At 30.3% G+C, this 24,155-nt stretch overlaps 1 protein-coding gene across 1 annotated transcript in view; it reads left to right on the top strand.

Annotated features, from left to right (window-relative positions):
* Positions 1-205: 205 nt before the first annotated feature.
* The window catches only part of GRIN2B (Glutamate receptor ionotropic, NMDA 2B), a 73,502-nt gene continuing 49,552 nt past the window's right edge, over positions 206-24,155 (top strand). The window contains exons 1-2 of the mRNA XM_051211496.1: positions 206-314; positions 22,623-23,536. Coding sequence (XP_051071561.1) covers positions 22,676-23,536 — 861 coding nt within the window. The 5' untranslated portion in view covers positions 206-314; positions 22,623-22,675. The remainder of the gene's footprint in view (positions 315-22,622; positions 23,537-24,155) is intronic.

The raw sequence follows: 24,155 nt of genomic DNA, 5'->3' as shown, positions 1-24,155 counted from the left end.
ATCCGGTTTTGTATTTTTAATTTTTTTAGAAAAAGATTCTATTGGTTAATCTAGTCAACCAATCATATTTAAGACACTTCGTAATATGATTCTATTAGATTGTAAATAATTTCACTAAATAAATTTGAAGAAGACAAAAAAAAATACACGCCTTAATCACATTTACATTGTTTTGCATTTATAATGTGATTTTTAGCGATCAACTACTTATATAAATAAATTAATTAAGCGGATTTATAAAAAATCAAGATGTAAAACTGAAATTATTCTGGGTTAAAATTCTTATTAAAACAAATAAACAAACAATCATTGAGGTTAGTTAAATGTAAATTAATGAATATTTTAATTATTTATCATGAAAAATTCTAGATTTTAAATATTGTTTAAATTGTATTAAAAAAATCATTGGGAATTCAAAGATCACTACTTAGATATTTCTATTGATTTAGGGAATTAGGGAAGAAATGTTTAATCACCTTTATACCATATTGTGTACATTGTAGAATTCAAAGTTTGGTTAGAAGTTTAATATTGTTTATATTTAAGACAGATAAGTTATCTTAAACTAATGAACACTTTACTTTGAATAATATAAATAGATCATTGGAATATGTTTTCAGCTGTGTAAAGAGTATGTAATAGCACTTTTTATTCCTTAGCTTACGTATTTTTATGTCTTCTGGTTATCATGTCAAAATTGCATGGTAGTTATATTCTTGAACATATCTATTTACTACCTTAATTATTCATGTGGAGCCAATTTTATATCTGAAATATGATTGAAGTTTTTTGTATTGTTTGTAGATATAGTTTTTTATGATTTATCAAAAAAAAGAAGACAGGAATAAGAAAATTAAGTGAAGCCCCTTTTGATGAGGCTGGACATCAAATGAATTTGAAAATGATTTTTAAAGATCTTAGTTTCTTCAGCTTATGCTTCGTTTTAACTCTTAATCTTTTAATTACTTAGTAATACATCTTTATGCATTTAAATGACATATATTAACAAGAGAATAAAGTAATCGTTAGGTTTACATTTGTTTGACAGAGTTATCTGCCCGAATAAATAATTACTATAACGCTATCCTGACGTTTCCCATTTCTTATTTTATGCTTACGTAATCAGTTCTGTCAAAATAGCTGTATAGTCATTATTTTTTATAAATCCCAGTAACTTACTTATTCTTACATAGATAACTTAAAAAGTAGCTTTATACCATTAAGGGATGCTCAGTCATTTGATTAATATGGATTTTATCTATAATCTTAAAATCTGTAAATTTATCCGAAGCCATTTTTGGAAGTTATTTGGAAAGGACTACGTTTTTGCTCAATTTCTTGCTTATGAATTTTCTTAGTTGAAAAACTCACTTTTTGTATTAAACTTTGCTGAATATTGAAGATTAGGTGCCCTCTAAACATTTAAATATTGTCTACCGAATGAATAATTATCTCTGTTCAGTTGATCGAATAAAAGACCACCCGTATTTCAGTGTTGTTGAGTTCTCTAAGCCAAATGCTTTAAATGCGAAATATCCATTTTCGTTCCGAACTACATCATCAGTCAAAATTTTAGATAATGAAAATTTTAAGTGTCAGAGAATTATTGAAAGAAGGAGATTTAGGTCAATCACTAATCAGTAGACACGTCCATTTTTAGCCAATATACAAAGTCATTTGGGGTAGATGAGGCAACAACCTAGTCACAGGTTAGCGGAACGAAACAGTCAACTTGAACGTAGAGATAGATGAAGACAGTGGGACTTACGAGGATAATCAATTACAATAAAGATCAGTAAGACAAGCTGATTTTAAGCTCATGAAATAAATGAAACGCTCACTTTTACGTGAAGCAACCACTGGTGATGTTTGGAACGAAAATGGAAATTTCGCATTAAAACCATCATGCTTAAAGAACTCACCAACAGCAAATCATTCATTTGAGCTTCAAATCTTTCCCAACTTCTCAGAATATACGGTTTTCAGTTATATGACCTCTTTTATTAATTTAAAGTAGTAAAACAAAATCCATCTTCATCAATTGTCTCATTTAATATTCAATAGTTCCGTATTAATTTTAAAATAAGACGCTAATGTATTCTTTGATATATACATATATATATAACAGTTGGACAACTGTTTTTCCGTCTAGTTGAAGTGTTTCATAATATATGACCGTTAAGCAGAAAAAAAGGCTAGTACTTGATGCATTATAATCATCATCAGTTGTTAATATGTTGTCGGGGTTTACAAAAAACTATTAGCATGCTTGACTGATCTGCTTTGACTACCTATTTAAAGAAGAACATTTGTTGACTAATTTTGATAACACCATTTCAACATTTCATAAGAAAATATAAATAGATGAATAATGAATCTATAGATGTATTGAATAAATGAAATATTTAGTATCTTAATGTTGAAAAGTAGGTTAGAACTTTTGAATCTTAGTGATATTTTTTCAGAAACATCGTTTATGTATTTGAATTACCACATCAAGTTACAGAATAACTTTAGTGTTTGATTATCAATTCCGTTTGCCAATGTTTAGTTAAAGTGTGTAGCGATCATGATCATTTTGGAACATTACAGATAGATACTTTTCAATCTATTATACCTGTGGAATTAATACCAGACTACATTTATGTTTTGTTGAATAGTATACATTTTTGTTTAATTTTCATTTCTGACTTCATATGACCGAATCCTAGAGAAATTAGTATTAAATCATTGTGTTATTAACAAGTTTGATCTTCTCTTTCTTTCTTTTTACTGACGTTTGTCGCACTGATGTATGCATGGAGTATTTAAATGTACATGTTTACATATTTCGTTGAGTCGCTTAATAAACCTATCTCGACAAACCAACTGTTAAGGGCAACGTCTAGAGGCTGTTTACAGTTTATTACAGCCATGATATACCACTAAACTTCACTTTTATATGCACATAATAATGTAAATCCTATAAAATATTTTGCGCTTAAATTGTGAAATATTGAAATATAATTTAGCTGTCATTCATAGCTAGAAAATGTATATGTAAGTCATTCAAAGTCTTCGTTTTACTTGGATAATAATGTACACATGGTATTAGATTCTGTGATCACTGTATAAATAATTGTAAAAGGAAATCAGAATAAATAGTGTCATTGATGGTTTAGTGGCCCATTATTTTGACGCCAAATCGATCGGACGATAATGTTGTCGACGGGCTCACCAAGTTATTGGCTCTAAATCTGACTCCAATTTGATTGTATACTGCTTGTTATCAAAATATACATACTGCCAATCCTCGTACATAATCGTCGATTTAACTCGCGTTAGTGAAAAATGGAATTAAATAAGTCAAATATGAGAATAGATTTTGAATATGTATATTTTATGTAATCGTTGATCGTAAAGTGAAGCAAGACAAAATGACGCGTAATGGGGAAGGGGAGTAAGTCAATTCAATTTAACCAAGCGTGAATCAATATTTATAGTCAGACAAAAATAAGTTATAGACATGTGATGAGTAAGATGAGGTTTGCACACACATACACTCATATAAAAATAGTCAAGGTTTGGCCAGTCTAAAAACTAGATTAACCTAAATGGGCATAACATAGCAACCGACACTAAAATGGTACTTATGACAATTTTAATAATTATAGTGACACAGTTCACTAACGCTTTTGATCCATAATTAGCAATGAAATAAATTGATTATCATTTTTACAAATCAATACAACCATAAAATGTGTTTCTGTAAGCTTTTCAAAATATACACATGGTAGTACATACATTTGTCTTCGTTACGATTGCTAGATTTTTCCTCGTTTTTTTCTTCCATTATAACAGAAAGTTTTAGGATGATGATGATGTTTTATTTCAAATCATTATAACTGCAATTCTTTATGATTTAAGTAGCATATTACTTATTGAATAAACAATCGAAATCCATAATTGTTTTTTCTAGTAAAATTTTATTCTGTACAAAAGAAGTCATTATTTAACTGGATACAAAACTACCACATAAGTGTTTGAGCGAAATTCAGATTCACCTTAAGTAAAGTAATGCATCGATATAAAATCTGAAAACTAATAAAACGTGAAAAATACCTTTAGTGATGAAATGATACATACCATGGTCAAACCTAATAATCAGAGATAAACATTATTAAGAAACTGAAGGTAAACCTTTTTCATATTTCTTAGTTTTGTGAATGAGCAACAGTTTTAAATTCCAAAGTATGAAGACATAGTTATCCAGTGCTCTATGATTTTTAATAGTACGTCTGTTGATGCCAATCTTTGACGGAAATTTATCTACAAAATACTTAAGTTTCATCAAAATAAAGTATAAATACGTTTAAGTCAGCTTGATCAGTTGTCAGAACAAAAGCGAAACTTGTTTGGCCGACGAATACTGACAATAATCCAATTACTGATGAAAGCCGATTAAAAATAGACGAAGTGACAATTTTACTGGTTAGAAAAAATGGGTTATTTACAACAACATAAATTAAATACCTTTCCGTAGTTAGTTTTCTTTACTAATGTAAAAAAGTGATTTCGGAAAATGTGAGGATATAGCTATATATTGTTACATTTCTCAGCTACAAGCTAGCTAATAATCCTAGTTGCATCGAAATTTTATATTATGATTAGATCTGGAATTTAAGACATGAGTTGTCAGTTTTTAAAACGCTTGTTTAAAACTAGGTTTTTCAAAGGCGATCCTATGAAATATCTTCAGTGACAATTCTGAAATGTTGACAAAGACAATGTTATGTCGCGGAATGAGAGGGAATTTTTCCTAGGATAATAGATGGTTTCAGGAAATTAGAAAAGGCAGTAACATCTAGGCTTTCGGCTGATTGACGTCCACCAGCAAAACATGTCTACTATCTTGACAAAATCAATGTCTCTAAATGTCTGACTGAATCACACTCAATGACACTAATATTGAGGTATTTCGGTAGCAACTTGCTTCATGTTGGTCTGAGACATTTAAAGTTCATTGATTACTGGGTGCAAACTAACATTACGTTTGTTTGTTAATTAGTGCTAATCACATTCTACGAATAAGTATTTTGTAAGAATTTAAAGACGACAAAAGACATTTTGATGATCAGACTAAATCGAAAACACAGGCAAAGAACAGCTATTTGTGTTGTTCATTTCTGTTATCAGCGTAGATGATGGCTAATCGATGACAATAAACAATGGGAATTTTTAAACACCATCCACTATTCTGATGTATTTATTACTTCTTAGTGATCAGATTGAATGTGTTTACAATATCCATCTAGCATATCTTGTCAGTATTTTTTTAATTGCCACCAATAAATAAACGACAAACAGCTTGTAAAACAGTGTAATTCAATTTTTTATCAATTTACTAATGAATTCTTATAGATTTGGTGTACCAATAAGTTAAGGAAAGACATAGAATTCAAGTAATCATCTTGATGTCAGTTTGCATTGTTTGCTGCTCTTTTCTGCAGTCAGATTTTAGAAGAGGTGATTTTCCAAGATTTTTAGATGTATCGAATTAATATGATTAAATTTTAGTCAATAATTAAAATGTGCTAGGAATTGTCTGTTGCTGAGTGTTGTGAGACGTCTACTCACTTTTGATTCGAATTGCCTATTATTATCGTTAGGGATTACACGCTCGTATAGGAAGTAATGGCTCAAGTCCAAATACAAAAACGTGCCCTTGATAAAAATGGTCTACACACTGAATAATCTTAATTTATATTTTAAATATCACGGAGGTTCATGGGTGAACATGTTAAAGTTTCTAATGTTAATCTAAGTAAATTAGTTCTTAGTAAATTTGGTCGGAAACAAAACGTTTAGTATAACGTAGTATTTATCGACAACTAATTAGCTTGTTATTTTAACTTTTAGAAAATTGGTTAATTTCTGCAACCATATTTGTTCAGATGTCTTAAAACACACATCTGAGACCTTTTATGTAGATTGTTTAAGCAGGAATTCGTGTCCATTATGAAGACAATTACACATAACAAAGGTCTGGATATCCATTTCATCCCAGTAAAGGATTCTTCATTATTACGTACTCATTTTTGAATTGATGTTTAACAGATAGAATAGTTTAACTGAAAATAATCATCATTTTAACGATGCTTATTATGATAGGATAAAACCAGTTCTTATGATTTATTGTATTAAGTTACAATAAGCAGTTCTCTTTCTGTCTGACATAAAAGTTTTTACTAGTAATACTTCCAGCTGACTAAAGTTGGGAAATGTAAACCAATGAATTTCTGTTCAGTGGCTTAAAGTTTTCATGCTCATGTTACAGTACGGTTTGCATTATTCATAAGTACTGATTCTACTAAAAAAACTGTCTCGAGTATTATACATCTTTAAATTTCTATCTTTAAACAGTGAACCATTGTTAAAACTATAAAAATTTAGTAAACTTCTGAGTTGAATTTAATAAATGTGTTTTTAGTTCATATTACTTCAAGGCATCTTGTTCATTTAATTTTTGAATGAACTCAAGTATGAAGAACATACTTCAGAATCACTGGTTTTGCGGTAAACTTCAGATTTTTTAATGTTTATTTTAACAAATTAGGAGTAATTCTCTTACAATTTAGAAATGTGCCTATGATCCCATTCGTAAACTTTCTACTATAAGATCATATGAATTTAATATCAGCAGGTAAAACGTGAAAGTCGTAGTATCTTAAATATATGTATATCTTGTATATATCTCGTTTTAAATTGACTTTCACATCCTCATCCCAGGGATTAAAAAATACGAAACGTGAAGCGATCTGTATAGATAACCTGATCGTTCAATTTGTTTATCAAGCTGCTTAAAGAACAGGTTATTCATCCTGAAGTTCATCTTCCTAGAAAATGGATATTCAGTTAAATTTATTGACAGAAATTTAAAGGTAAAACAGTCCTCATAGAATAAATCTACGTTCTTGAATAAAATACTGTGTACAAATCATAAGTTTAACGCAGATATTACTAGGAATATGCTGGAAACCTTTTGCGACGGTCGATTCATAAAGATTTTAAAGTGGAGAATACTAGTACGGCTTACCATGGTCTACCAATTGTAGGCCGTCGGTTAATGGAGATGCTGCCAGGATTGATACCAATTTATTTGTCATTATGAAGTTAAGTACTTAGATTGTACATTGCGGACGTTTATCAAATGAGAGAATCTTCTTAAACAATTTAGGCAAAAACGGCGTGGATCATTTTCTTCTATTCTCCATAATGTGCTTTGTATTGCAAAAGCTTTTGGCATACATAATTTAAAACCCGAGTTCTACGGTCAAAACAGTTCTCTACATCTAATTCCTTTGTGCATTGATTGCTTGAATCTTTCCATCAATGTTTAAGATTGCAATTGATCGGTCTCTTATTGTCATATATGCATCTTGTGTAGATGGCCTCGATGTTACCTTAAGTCACAAGTATTACAAACAGAGAGAAACGATGGCTATCAGTGGAATCCAGGACGTGCGTTTTGTCCTACTTGGAACTCGTCAGTCAGATGTGCCTGCATCCCTGTATCGTTCGCTTCAAACACCATCGCGTTATCAGTTTAATTACTGAGTCCAGATAGCCAAAAGTACAAAAATGAACAAGAAATTCACATTATTGTACAAGCTAATGACTTTTAAGTATATAAATAAACTATACAGATTATGAAAATATAATATAATTAGGTTTTTTTCCGAAATTTGTTAACTGCTAGTAATTTGGATCCAATATAAATATTGTTCAACGGTTTTTATTCATAAATGTGTATCCTTAGAAGAAGTTTCCATGACTTTAGAATCCTTAAAACCTCCATTTGTACACATTGATTTATCGATGAACTGAATTAAAAGTAAAAAGTTAATTAAAGGAAATGTCAGAAGGAAAGAAATATAACGAACAAAATTATATACTGTATTACAGATATAAATAAAACTCCGAATTGAAAGTTGAAACTCTAGGTCATCACCGAACCTGTTCAACGAATAATATTTTTGTATTAAAGCATTTTAAATACAGCCAAAATATATTATTCCAAGTTATATGTGAATAATTCAATTATTTACTTATTTTTCATAATCACATAATATGTTGTAGTTTATTACGATCTTAATAACGAGTTGGATGAGAAATTTATATCTGTATAATTGAATTTTTGTTTTTATCCCTAAGGGTATACTTCTGACATACTTAATGATCAAATGAATGAAAAATATTTGAAAATTTAGGTTACTTAATGAGTTCATAACTGATCAGTACCAATTGATATAATATGTATAAATTATTGAAATCGAGTTTAACATTCAGTAATCTTGAGGCTGTATTCATATTCAGTGTGAATGATGCATATACATATTTACAATTTGGATTGGAAAACTATGTTGTTCATCTATGCCAAATCGGTTTGTACGCTATTCTGTAAATACTATTCTTTAATTAGGATTTTTATCATTAAGTATGCATAATTAATCTTATTTAAATATTTCCATAGGACCTTTTGAATAGGTCACTATTGGCTATAATCAAAATGAATTTAATTAAATTGGAAAAATGAATGCCTTTATTGTGTAAAACATATTTTTGCTAAACATGTAATTTTTGCATTTTCAATGGACACATCTGGTATGTATTGTGATTGGTGATATGAAAGTAATTCTCTCTCAAAATACATAGGTACGTTACAGAGATATATAGTTAAAAGAGTAAAACGTAGGGATGGAATACAATAACTGACTAAACCTAAATCAAATCAATCAACCTTATATTAAGGAGAAATGTATGTAGATTTATGATACTATCCATTTAATGCGTATTATAACCTGTACTTAGATATTTTAAAATAAATAAAGACATCTACATAATAGAACTATTGTATTTATAGAAGATTGTTTATGCAAAACAAATTAGTTAGACATGGATTACCATGAGTATACTTCAAGTTTTTATTTCAATTTCAATATCCGAAATTCATGAGATTTCAGACATATTCAATCACAAAATAGATTTATATCAAGAACGAATAAAAAGGTTTTATCTTTCCAAAAAGGTTTCTAATGTATAAAATATACAAGTTCATTGAATTATTGTTAATGAATAGATGAATATTATTTATTGCCTTAACAATGAATCAGTTATGTTTACCAATGAAACAATTTTATTATCTAATCTTTTTAATATTAACAAAATTGCTTAAAATTTTAATTATTAAAAGAGTTATTCGATTCTGTGAATATTGTTTAGTACAGTTTTAGTTTTGTCTGACATATTTTTTCTCTTTACAAAATGGATTATACATCAGAGGGGTTTTGTGGATATTATAGTAAGTTCAATAGTTGAAATCATGAGTCAATTGAAGTTAGACCACCATGGAAAACGTGGGAACACTGGACGGTCGTTTTGTCCTATTGTGGGACTCCTCAGCAGTGCGCATCCACGACCCCATCGCGCGGGATTTGAACCCAGGACTTAACAGTCTTGCGCGCGAGCGCTTAACCACCAGACCACTGAGCCGGCCTACATCCAATGATGTTAATGTCTAACTTCAACCAATCCACAAAATTGAGCGACAAATCCTCCATTGTCATCAGTGAGTTAATATCTCACAACAGATCCGGTTGAACTCCACTGGTCACTGCTTCTCACTCGAACTCCAGGAAATACCTCTTGGAGCTAGTTACTAGAGAGCGTATGATGATTCATACCAACAGTAACACCGTTTGATGCCGGCCAACTCAGTGGTCTAATGGTTAAGCGCTCGCGCGCGAGACTGTTAGGTCCTGGGTTCGAATCTCGTGGGGCGTGATCATGGATGCTCACTGCTGAGGAGTCCCGCAATAGAACGAAACGGCCGTCCAGTGCTTCCAGGTTTTTCATGGTGGTCCAACTTCAAATGACTCATGGTCTCAACCACTAAAATTATATGGTTAAAATTATGAAAATAATTTTTTTTAAAAGTCTATCAGTGTGAAAAAATAAAAAAAAGCAAAAGCGTTTCTACGTTCATTTTCTTTTTTTTATTCTTTTGATTAGAAAATGTTTTTCCTAAGAAGTGAAATCTTACAATTATTTCTGTCAATTTTTACATACCTCTCATGTATAAGTTGATTATGAGCTATAGAAAAAATTAGAGAGAATTCAATAAAATTTTTTCCCTTTCGATATTGATAATAAAAAAAGAAACGAACTTACAGAAGTAAATTATAAAGTTTTTTCCAATTTAGGTATAAAATTGGATAACACTTGGATAGTAGAGGAATAATTGCTCATTCACCAACTATTGGTACAAAAATTAAAGAAAAGAAAAAGAAAACAGGATAGTAATTTAATTGTAATTAAAATATTAAAAAAAAAATTAAAATAAGTTTAAAAGTGGACATAAAATGAATAAGTGGTTAGTGTTTAATTGGTAATAAAAAGTGAGGATTCATATAACTAACTGTAAGTATTAACTGTACCATAGGTAGCATGGTATTATAGATTATTGAAAACCTTTAAAACAACAAATACATTACCGAACGATCAAATAGTTGATCTGTACAAATATTATCCTATTGTATGCATAATCTTTTTCTGTTCAAATATTAAAACCTTTTAACACTACAGTTTCATATGCCTATAGCTAAAATACTGAACTGATAAATGAACTATTTTACCTAAAACAAACACTACAAAAATATATGAAATAATTAACAAACTTTTAGTCCCTTCATTATCCTGACAAGAGCAAAATATTTTAATCAGTTGAGGTGATGTATTTTGAGATGTTTTATAGTCAGATGATTATTTATATCACTGACTGACTTTCACTATACAAATGTAGAAAAAACATTTACTTAAATGAGACACTGCAAAGCTATCGAACACAAGGACTCATAGAGATCACATTACTCTTGTACCGTAATCACATCTGTTTATTAGTAAACATCTAAGGAAATCCTAAAATTTCGAGTGAAAGACCATGAATATTGATAGTATTTAACCAATTCATAAATGAGATAAAGATCATTGAGGACAACGGACAACGAACTGAGAATATTACGAATTATAAGTCAGTCTGTAAGGTACGATTAAATAGTATATCGATTTAAACTGATGAAAAATACTACTTATTTTCTGTTATTGTAAAAACTTTACAGTACACATCATCAATACAACTACAAATCCGGCAGCTGAATTCAAAAGTGATTTGAGGTTTCAAAAAATGGAGTACTTCTATCGATTGAAAATAAATTTCGGTCTTCATAGTTATAGTGCCTTTAAATAGCATGAAATATCTGAAGCCCACTGGTTCGGTTGCTATCGGGGAAATTTGTGCTCAGCGTTGGGTACTGAAATGCTAGAATGAAACCGTTTTCTAATAATCCTTGGCTTTTATTGTCAGGCTAGGTGATAACAATCGCACTGTTTCAGATTTTTTCATCATAATTACACAGGGCGTACGATGAACGTAACCAGGCAACTGGCAAAAGTGTGAATAGAAGGTGAAGGGTATGTGGATAAAAAGTAATGAATTAAAATCATAGTTTGAATACGAAATTAAGTTGGAAAAATGTTTTACTATTGTTTCGTCATGCTTGTTATAATTTCTCTTATTACGACCCAACTATTCCGATTGCTTGGTAGACTTGAACACCAATTCACTCGACACGTCCCCAAATCAGAACACAGTTGAACAGAAACGAAATTATATTACAACTAACAAGGGTAGATGAAAGTAAGAAAAACGTTAATGTATTTATAGTTTTAACGTGAAACGATCCTAGAGTCTTCTTCAAGCATCCACTAGCGTCGATTGGATAAGAAATAGCCAATCAGCGTGTACCAACACAATCCTGCACGGAGCATACTTTAATCATATATACATTCCAATAATTGAGATCATGAGTCAAGTGAAGTAAGACCACCATGGAAAACCTGGAAGCACTGGACTGTCGTTTCGTCCTAATGTGGGACTCCTCAGCAGTGCGCATCCACGATACTATTATTACCGGATGGGTCTATACAGATAAATGTGTAACTGGGACATTTCTGAAGAGAGAGAGATGAGGCAGGGGCGACTAGAGTAAAAGTGGAATAAGCGTATAGTTTTACACTGGACTCAGGCAGTCAATTATATCAAGAGTGAGAGCATCTTGTAATGGGTTATAGCTGACAAAATAGCTGACTTTACCACATCCGGACTTAGATAGCGTCTGTTACCTAGAGAATAGATTATCTTAAATCTTTTGGGAATTTATTAAATATTTAAGCTCAAATCTCCAAATTTATTACTAATAAAACGAATGGGTCTGGAGCAACTTACGGATCTTCAATCCTATTTCTAGTCATGTAGGTTCATTTTCAAAAATAACGGTAAAGATGTTCAAAGATTCAGTTTATTAAGTAAAAATTTCAAAAAAACATACCCTAGGGCTTATTTTATTGTGAAGTGATGTTTATTCATTAATGAATTGTTGAATATATAAATAGATACTGGTTCGTTGCATTTTTTTGGTGTTATAGTTGAAAATATATGGTGATGATGGGGGGATAGTGTTCATTTGGAGGAATCTATTATTTAGTCATTATTTCTTCCCTAAACAAATTGAGGTATGAATATTCCATTACAAAATGAAAATATTGAAATTATTTGTTTGTCCAGTGAAATATTTTTTTATTTACAAGTTTATATCAAAAGAATTAAGTTATAAATAAATGTTCGGAAGTTCCATTAGGGATCTTTTTTTTCAAAACAGAGATTGATTTTTCAACCTTAATCAAAAGAACAATATTTCAGTAATTTATCTAAAAATGTGTCACAATTATTCTGTTCCAAATGTTAATATTTAACTTCAAATAAACAAAAAAGTTCGAATCGGTCATATACATATATAACAAATATTTTGTTAATAAAAGGTATTAACAATGATTATATATTCCCTCTTTGTGTTATTCGCCCTTGAATTGGTTAGGTCAAGCATAATAATCATAATTCATTCATTCCATTCATATTAATATTTTGTATTTTGTGTAATAGTAAGGAGTATTTGAGAAATCAAAGAAAAATATTGTTTCCATTTGACGGGTTGATGATTATATTTCTCTCAATAATGAATATAACTACTGCCCTGTCATGTATATTCAGTTAATTGCTTATTGGTTCACAATTTGACTGTAGATCAACAATAGGCAATTCAGATTTTACATAAAGTTGCACATATGCCAATATGAGACTGATCAGTTGCAGTCCTAAATAACAATGTGAAGATATAAATAAAACAACACCAAGTGAATTTAAGCTTTTTTTATTTAAATAAACGCTTGTTATACAATATTGTCGATAATTATCTAAAAGTTATATGAAGTAACATCAGTGTAGTTCAAACTGTAAATTATGACTTTAGAAGAAAAGGATTATCTGTCAACCTATTTTATCACTGTCCAGAAATAATGAATAGATAAGGATAAGAAAACACTATTCTTAACATTTTCGGTAATTTATAGCCTGAAATTTGAACACTGGAATATCATTCCTTCTAAGGGTGGGACTCCACAGGGATGCGTACATGTGCAGTTACCAAAGGTGAAATCCAGAGTATTTAGTCCTTGTTATAGTAGTTTAACCTTAAAATTGATGAGATGACGTCAAATACATCATAAATCTAATTTCAATCTAACGTTATGAATGGGTATATATATATAGTTTTGTTTTCATAGACTGATTATTTCTGTCTGTAAAACATTGATCAAGGCCACTATAAATAAACGAATCAATAACTTTAATTTATATTGATTAGTTATTAACAAAATGTAAGAACAAACCAATGGAGTAGAAAAGATCTGATCTTTCTGAAAATTCTCTTAATGATAGATAATAATAGTAATAATGGTTGATTGCATTTTTATTGTATGTTTAGATCAAGCAAGAGATTATCGGTTTGAATTGCTAAACAAGAACGGTGACAAATTTAATCCAGCATTTAATAAACAATGACCTTGGAATAGTGGGTACCTCTTGTAACCAGTTCAATAGAGTTTGAGTACGGTCTATCTCATAAGGCATTTACACGTATATATATGGCGTAGACTAATGCATTTGTGTATCAAAATTTATGCGTACATTCTTATGCATTTGTGATATTTCATGATAAAATGAAATTTCTTAAAGTGGTTCTGTTATTGAAAAATCCTTTCGAAATCATGCCTAATCAGGTTTGATAATTTTTATTGCAACTATTTACGACGGTTTTATAACTTAGAACTATATAGTTAGTGATTTTGACTTTTCTGCAGGGATTCCCACCAGGTTTTATTGACTTTGTATCCATTATGATTTTAAGGAAATATTTTTTCTTCAAAAGGTGGAACGAGAAATAATGGACGACCTGTGAGGAACACTAGAGTGACCTTGATAATGTGCATCCAATTACTAAGGTTATAAATTAGTGTGGAGAGTTACTAATAAAATTTGCAGTTGGATATTAGGGTTAGGAATTTTATTTATGTTTTTCACCACAAGGTAACATAAGCTATAATGCTGAAATGCTATTTACTCAAATGGATGAGTGAATTTTCACCAAAATTCAAAGACCTGTTGTTCTAAATCTGATTAGTTTGTCCATAAATTATAGACTTGTCCCTCAAAATATTTCTATTAACAATTGAACAGCTATAGTGCTAAGTTACATATTGACCGAAATTAAAATTGTTAATCATCATATTATGATTTCTTAGCTACAGAAAGATCCATGATTACTAGATTCCATTTTTTATTTGATTAATTCTATACTTAGATTTTACAGTGGATATCTGAGATTTTATAATAACCTAATCTTTTTGTACAGTATAATAAACCGTCTTTCTTAGCTATTAATTCTGAAGTTAACGAATATCTTTTAGTGTTTTCTACTGAGCAATGTGAAATACCGATAGATTTCGTTCTGAAACTGTTAACAGATCTAATATATGTTTACTTTGTGTCTAATATATACCGATTATTTTGCTTCCAGCTGACTAGTTTCACATATCATATTCGAAGAAAACATTATGTTTATTTGCTTGCGTGGTATGTCTTCATTAACGATTTTTCTAGTGAAAAGACATCATTCGTGAAACAAACATTTTCACAAATTACAATAATGTAATGTTTTACATAAGTTTAAGAAAAAAAACCAGTCACACACAAACAGATCTTTACATTGTTGATATTTGTCAAAACAAGTTTTCATAAAAAAAGGCTATTCTTAGCATTTAAAAAGTCTAGAATAATAAGAATGAACTAAATTTGAAATTAAGAAACAAATTAATTAATATCACTGACTTTACAAAAACAACCCCAAGAGAGACAAAGAAGTAATGAATTAGAACAGCTACAACTTGTCAAGAATAATCTTTGAAAATTAGATCGCAACTGTATTGATAAGAATTTGTTAGTTGTTTGGAACTAACTAAGGCTTCGTAGTTTAGTTCTTATATAATCTCTGTTAGACGCAAATAAAATGACTTATTACTATGCACGGTACAAATATAATTATTCAATGTGAGCATTTTGATAAGTACATGATCATATTAGGTTAACTTTTTTATCGTTTCTAACCGTAGCCTCTTTGATGAATTTCGACAGTGTAATAAGAAAACGAAGATTATCAGAACTATGTGATACATTGGCGCAATACATAGTTTATTGAAGCCTTATCCATACAAAAATTCAAACCCCCTTTGTGTATTTAAAAACAGTTTGCTCTCATATTGAACCTCCCCTGGTAATATTAGCTTATTATCCAAATTGATGAGATTTCAAATTGTTCTTCACATTATTTCTTTATTATCTTTGTCTCCTGTTACCTTTCATTTCTACTCTAGTTGATCTTTAATTTGTATAAACAAATGTTCTTAACAAGTACTTGTGTGGTCAGATTGTTCGAAATGTATTGCTCTAATATATTACATAATTCTGATAATCTTCGTCTTCTCATTACACTAACGAAATTAATGTAACATTTCGATATTTCAGTGAGACAAAGTTTTTGATAACACTATTTAATTGCTATTATGTATTATCAACTGAATGATTTGATTTCAGAGTATTTATTATCTTTTTAATCAACATTGGAATCACCTTATTCCCAATATTTAAAAAAATCCAGTTCCATTCAAACCAGTCAAATCATTCTAACCTTCACCAAATATATGTCATAACAGATGAAAGCGTTCACCATTTTCGTCAAATTCATTAATACATGGCTTATTTTTGACTTTTTAAAATTTCATAGTTATTGACGTATAACTAAAGAGCCTGATTTTGAAATTATTGAAAACAATTGTTTGCTCAAATATTCTTCATTTTACAAATATAATAGTTAGGCATGTCTGATCATTATTTAAGTCATTCGTTTACGATTAATTTCTATTTAATCTCTGACACTATTGGTTTTACTACAGTGTTTAGTTAAAGCTGCGTATTAATGAAGCAATCGTCAGTCTTCAAGACTCTCAAAATAAGAGCACTTCATCAAGAAAATTTCCTACCTACTCGATAAACGTAGTCATGTAGAAGTGTTCAATAGATCGTATACATTAATAATGGTTTTTAATACAATCATTTTTCAAATGCAGTATATAAGTTAAGAAACATGAATAGCATCAGTGGTTTCTAAATGAATGAGAATATCCAAAGACATAAGTTTCCGAAGTATTAAACTGTATGGAATTTAATGTTTAGAACACGTACATGTTGGTTAATTAATGTGTTAAAAGTTATTACTTTTTAAATAATTGGAGACTTTTAGTCGAAGCACTAGAATTATCTGATATCAACATAATGGACAACAGTTTGTTACAATCTCTTAAAATTGTTTAGTATATATATATTTAATTCAAACTTCAAATATAAAGACAATTTCTACCGGAATGCAGGTAAATCCACAATAAAATGACGGTTTCACGCTCCATCTATAAAAGCATTTAAACAGAATCAATATGTGGCAGCATGTATAGTCAAGAAATTAATGCATTTGCAAATTCAGAAGAGATTGAATTCCCACTTTCATAGTAACTGTAATAGTAACCAGTGTCATGTCTTTGTCCCTGAACATTAAGGTTAGTTTAGTTCTCAACACTACGTGGTTGGTCAATGAAATGTAAATACCAACAATGGATGGTCAGTAGGATTACGGATATTATCATTGGATGTTAAAACTCTTTGGCCTTGTTGGAGGTCTACTGGGAATAGAAGCAAGTTGACTGATGTTAACGTTTCTGATTGTAACTCCTAATGACTCGGTATAAAATACCACGTAAAGTATTAGTTATTTCGAACACATTTTGATAATGATTATCAACCAGCACAAATGTTAATTCCTTATAGGTGTCTTAACATTTCACTAATGCAAATAGACAAATAAGCAAACATGAAGTCGGCAACAAACTAAAAGGTCGTCTGATTTTTCTGTCGGAGACTATTTAAAAAGCAGATTATGTCTTCTAAAAACATAGTTTCATCCAAAAATACTTTATCCAGTGGCAAAAAGGTATATATATATATATGCAGAATAATACTTATAATTTAGATAGAAATACTACTCACCAAGTGATGTCATGAGAAAATTATTTTTTTAATTTCTACATTTGTCAAATTTATCCTCATTACTTACTTCCCGATAAAACGAAATACGTTTTTAATTCGGCAAATGTCTATTACTAGACATACATAAAAGTAATGCAGAACTCTTCAACTTAACGAGAATATGTGTGTGAGTGAAACGAGCACTATGAACACTCATCTGTTCTTAATCTGTTTATAATCTAATTCTTTTAATGTTTGTCTTTAATTAGTTACACTAAATTGGAGAAAGTCTAATCAAAGTAAATAAACTTCCGACATTACATATACGTTAATCTTCTCTATGATTGTTAAACTATCATAATTCAAACTAATTTATTGTCTTTATTTTTTGGTGTACACCATTTAGCTGATTATTGTCAGTATGGGACTTTGTGGTGATTGTAGTATTTTAACAATTGAATTGACAAGTCAATCTAAGCTAGACCACCAAACTGTGTATGACCATTTAACAGATTTAATGCAATCAATTCATCCTCTAAATTCATATTTATTTGTATATGACTTAATTTCAAATCTATGAACAAACTTTGTTGGTATAAAACAGACTGGTGTACTAATTGTTAATTTGATTAATTGAAACATTCGCAATTTTCCTTTCTTGACATTTATACCTAAAATGTTACTTTGATAATTGCGCAGACATTATATTTTATTTTGAGATAATCTATTATCAGTTAACGCTGTTCGAATGAGATTTATACTAGACGTGATTAGAAACAAGCTACTTTAACTCTATCATTTTTGAGTTATTTCTATCTATCTACACTAAAATATACTCTTTTTCAACTTTAGAAAGTCACACAAAATTGTCCTTTAAACGTAGTTGTGTTTTTTTCAGTTGTTATGAAATTAAATCAGATTGTTTCTGTTGTAAGAATCATAATAAATAGTACTCTGCGACTTTACATCTCTTGGTTCAATAATATTCGTATTAGCTTACATGTATCCTCTTGGCTTAAAACTTGAACAATGGATAATCAGTCTACCAATATTATAAAATAAATGATATTAATGAATAGTATTAAAATCAAAATCCATTAATATGTGTCTATTCGAAGTCAATAATATTCGAAATAACAGGAAAAGCATTATTTAAAATGCATCAGTATTCACACTTGATTGATCACTAGGTGGTGATCAATGTCATGTGCCTCAACTCCTTCTTAGTGCACATCGAATGCTATCGGCCATGTGGCAATGTGGCAATGTCGAGTCACCTAGACTAGTGTCCACGTCGCAGCTTGGTCGATAGCTTTCGATCTGCACTGAGAAGGACTTGGCACACATGACATTGACCACCACCCAGTGACCAATCAATTGTAATTACATCGCAGTCCTACAGGAGGTCGGTCACAGCCCGGAGAGCCTAGTGGTAACGTCTCTGACTGTGAAGCTGGGTGACACGGGATCGAATCCGTCAGGGAGCACCAGTTCCCTCAAGATTGCAGGTACACCTCGCTGACGAGTGCCAAGTAGCACGAACTCCGGGTCCAGGGTTTCCTATTGACTACCTCCAACCACCATCTAATCCATCAGTATTCATTGGAATTAAATCTTAATAACTCTCCAAAAAATTGCTTTTGGTTCTAAATGCTATGCGATCAGTGTTTGGTAAAGTTTGTTACTAATTACGTGAAATACTCATCAGTGTGAAAGTGTTTACTAAAAGCACTTGAGAATAGTTGCATATTTACTACTCTATACATGGTTTGTTTTATTATTCTTGTTTTTTTTACTAACCTACTGTTTTAAAAAATGCGTTTACAGTATTTAAACAAATCACACAGCTGTTACCTCACAATATTTGAATTTGGCTGGGCAACCATTGAGAACTAGAAGATTGAACACCTCAACAAAGTCTATCTATGACCCAGAACCTTTATAGTCTACAGTGAGCACAATACATTTAGATCGATGTCTATATTTACAGCGTTTTTACGCTTCCTCTTGTTTTTAATGATTGTTTCTCCTATCTTTGCAAGTAGTCACATTCAATTTGTATACAAACTTGTCTGTAGTTATGAATTTAAGTGTAAAACTTCATCCTTCGTTTATTTGCATAATTCTTAAATTTCCAGAACAAAAATTGATTTTGCATCAAAGCACTGTCAGGAAATATCAATTAGTCTTTGCAGCACATTTAGCATTATTTCCATCTGTCTAATACATTTCAAGTTAAACAAAAGCTAGAACATTTTGAATGTTATAAGTTTGATCCCGCAACTTTATACAGGACTAATTCTAGGGTAACTATAAATGATTGGCATATTTTCATTTTCTCATATTTAGATAACATTTAATATTATGATTCAATTGATGAATAAGACCTTAAATGAACAATCGGTAATACTATGACATTTCAATAAGAACACTAAGCTACTTTAGCATGAGCAAATGTTCATTAAAATGGGCAACAAACAAAAATGCGGTTTATCCAAAAACATATATTAAAACGTACAGTCCTCGTTAGAAAAAGCAGTAGGCAGAAGTACCCATTTCAGAAGCATTTCTAGTACTTTTCTTCATCAATTTATAACTATTCATAAAAAAGTTTTAAATAGTTTTAGAAAGTTTTTCTTTGTAATGATTAACATTAAAGTTGTATAGCATTAAAAGGATCTGAATAATTGTGTTTTAAGTAATGTTTGAATGCCAATAAACCTTTTCTAGGCGTTAAATATAACTATTAGATTAGACCCGGAAGTTTTAAAATAAAACTTTAAACTTTGAACAGTAATAAAATTGTTAGAACGTAATCAGAATAGCATAACGCATTTAATTAATTTTTAGCTTACGTTTAACTTGCCCGTTTGTTGATCATTAGTAGTATATAAATATATAAGATGACTGAGATTTCTACTTTTCTGTCTCACTATTAGTAAAGTATGTTGGTATAGAGATATGTAAAGTACATATATTTGTGCGCTTTTGAAGTCATGCTTCTTGATAAAGTTCTCAAACAACGATTAACAAGTTTCATTCGTATGATTTTGCAACCAGTCTAATGTAAACGCTTATCTAAAATATATCTAAATGGAAAAATATTTGAACAAAACATTGTGCTTAATAACGTCTTTAAACCGTACAATTACAAGTTCATACATATTGTGTTGTAGTAAGGAATGTATTACGGCATATACATCAAAGTCATGACTGAGTTTTTTGTCATTATATATTAAAGATAATGGACTTCATGTAGATTGTCTTTCTCATTAACGAATTGTACCATTAGAAAATTTAAAAGTATATGATGCATATGATCAAGTTATTTCTGAAAGACAAAACTCTTAACCAGTAGGTTAAAATCATGTCAAGATAACACAAAATGTGAAAATATTTCGCTGTGGTTATTTTAGTATAAAAAAATATAAAAACTAAGAAACATAATGGTGAAATTAAGGATATGTCGTAGTAAAGGATAGAGCAAGAACAAACACGTAATAAGTTTATAGGTATCACTGCCAAGGTTTGATCTTATAATTTCAAATCAATAATTGATATACTTTTTGTGATATCTCAATGACCAGAAATTGTATTTCTGACGTTTCGTAACTTAATGTAAGCAACTTCTTCAGAGTAACTACAGTAAATACGTCAGAAATACACTTTTCTAATCATTGAGATATCACAAAAAATATATTGATAATGAAACACGAAATAAGGTAGAAAAATATTTTTAATGAGTACAGAAAAAAAATCGTTTGGATAAAAGGTGTGATAAATATGTAACTAAAAGATAACTATAACTATATTGGCCAGAGTTGAATGCGCGTCTGATATTTTCACATTAGTAATAAAAGATTTTCGCTATATGAAGAAAATAGCTCTCTTCATAGATTTTATGATCCTTTTTCTTAACAAAACCAGAACATGTTTGAAAACACACAAGAATAAGAGTCTATGGAACTAGCTCCGCAGTAATTAAACTGCTGAGTCGATCATAAGTAGTTAATTTTTAGTACGTTGCATCAGCATAGACTTATCAGTCATAATACTTAATTTAGTGACCCAAAACGTTATTTTAATGAACTTATAGATCGTTACAATCTATATCACATTTGAACTCGTGTGATAAGTTTCTTAAAAAATGATTTTTAACAAGAAATATTGACGGAAATGGTTTTGTGGAGATTTTAGAAAGTTCACTAGTTGGAATCATGAGTCAGTGGTCTAATGGTTAAGCGCTAGCGCGCGAGACTGATAGGTCCTAGGTCCGAACCCAACAGAGGCAGGATCGTAGGTGCGCACTGCTGAGGAGTTCCACATTAGTACGAAATGGCCGTCCAGTGCTTCCAGGTTTTCCATGGTGGTCTGGCTTCAATTGACTCATGATTTCAACTAGTGAAGAAATATTGAATTGGATTTAATTCAACACATTTTTTTTCGAAAACTAAGTGAGTATTCTAATTTACATTGTGCGGAAAGGCTATTACAAAATAAGTGTAAACAAATTTTCATTATGTAATCGAGAATTAATAGGTTTCAACTGATTAGGCCTTAATGAAATGGTTGAGATTGATGATTCTCTGAATTTACATTCATGGTCAGTCTAAACTAATTATAGTAAACTGATAAAATAATTCAAACATTCTTTAACTATATCCGGTGTTAGTTGGTTCAAGATGTACTAGCACAAATTCATATCATGAATTAGTTGTTATTCATCAATAAGTTGCATTTGCAAATCTGAAAAACCACCGTTCTCAAGATACAAACCTATGTAACTTATAAAACATCTAAGGAAATTAGACTTATTGTTCTAGTCATTTAGTTCTAAGGGTATATTCAAAACTTTAGTACAACTTAATCCGCACTAACAACTGAATTCATTTATTGATGTGATGTTAGATTAATAATTTATTAGTTACACTGTTATATTTTTAAAAGGCTTCTGTAGTTTGAGTTAAATAGCATGAGTATTCTATTTTATGTTTAAAACATTTGTGTTATTCTTTGATATCAAGTATTTTCCCTGTTTTCTTTTCTAAACTTAAAACAGACATTGTGGATACAATTTCTCACTGAACTATTAATTAAAATCATGTTTTAAAAATGAAACAACAAACATTTCCTACATTCTTCTGTTTATTTAATTTTATGTTTAATGCCGGTGTATTTACTTTTCAATCTGAATTAAAGATTTATCATTCAAACTTGATCACTTCAAACACATTCCAATCACGTCAGTATGAGAATGATGAGAATCTGGTTAGTGTTAATGAATCTATCAGTGATAAAACGATGTTTTCAAATCAGATTAATAGAACAATGAATTCAAAGACTTTTAATTCTACATTACTGTACACCATGAATAATAATAATGACGAGTTTGATTTTCAGTCACCTGCCATGAACAAAAGAATCATTGAAGGTGTTCTAAAACTTTTAATAAAACTTGCTTCCAATAGCAGTACATCTTATTTTCATTATTCAAGTAATCGTTTAAAACGCTCATTATCTTCTTCAGACTACTTGTCTTCCACATCATCGTCAATGTTACCACCAACCTCGTTGTCTTCAACTTTTGCTTCAGATGATTTAAATTTTGTCCATGTTAAAATTCAAGGAATTATATTCGATGTGAAATTTCAACGTCCTGACTACAAGTCGAATGGTGCAGTACATTTACGTAATCTCATGAAACCATATCCTCATTTATTACTAGATCCACATTATGCAGAGCAAGTCATTACAGCTTATAATCCTCTAGTTATGCAAAATCAAATATGTAAAGAATTTGAACAAAACCAATCTAGTAATTATGTTGCTAATAGTTTCTTCATTGTAAATGATATTGGTGCGCTCGTTGACAGACCAATGCATGACAGATTGCACAGATTGTTCTTTCAAATCACATCTGCACTTGGTATACCGAGTATCACGTGGTTACCAAATAGAGTAGGGCAGTTTGAGGTAAGTCAAAGCTTCATCTTAAATTCTATTTATTCTGTACATGTTTTAATTCGCTCTTTTTTGTAAAGTTGAAGTGAACAGAGATGCTGATTTTTAGTCTAAGTGTTCACTGCAACCGGAACTCACATTTTTGTTTATGACAATATTATACTTCTCTGGAGTCATTTCATAATTTACGCAGATATCTTGGTGGTGGTTGAATATAACTATATTGAGTATTTTTACACAAGACCGATAACTATTTGTGAAATTCGAACAGTAGTCTCCTTCATCACCTCCACAAATTACGTAAAGTCTATGAGATAGAATAAAGCAATCAATTTAAGTCTCTACAAAAACCCGCTATAAATTCTTACTTATGGATAGGTATATTTAAAGTAAATATTTAGGTTAGATAAAAAGATTTGTATTCACAAAGTGGAGACAATTTATATCATTAAACTTCAATAATTAAAAAGATGGTAGCGCAAGGAATCTGCTTCGTCTACCTCAACGTCGTGTACGCGTGTACACTTCAAGAATCATCATCGTCAGGGCTAATGGTGCATTTCTTTTTAGTCATTTACTTGATCATTAAATAATCTTCATTTCAAATTTCAATCTTTTCTTTGCTAATAAT

The sequence above is a fragment of the Schistosoma haematobium genome, chromosome ZW, assembly GCF_000699445.3.
Source record: "Schistosoma haematobium chromosome ZW, whole genome shotgun sequence".
NCBI lineage: Eukaryota > Metazoa > Platyhelminthes > Trematoda > Strigeidida > Schistosomatidae > Schistosoma > Schistosoma haematobium.
This window is presented reverse-complemented; position numbering and strand designations above follow the sequence as displayed.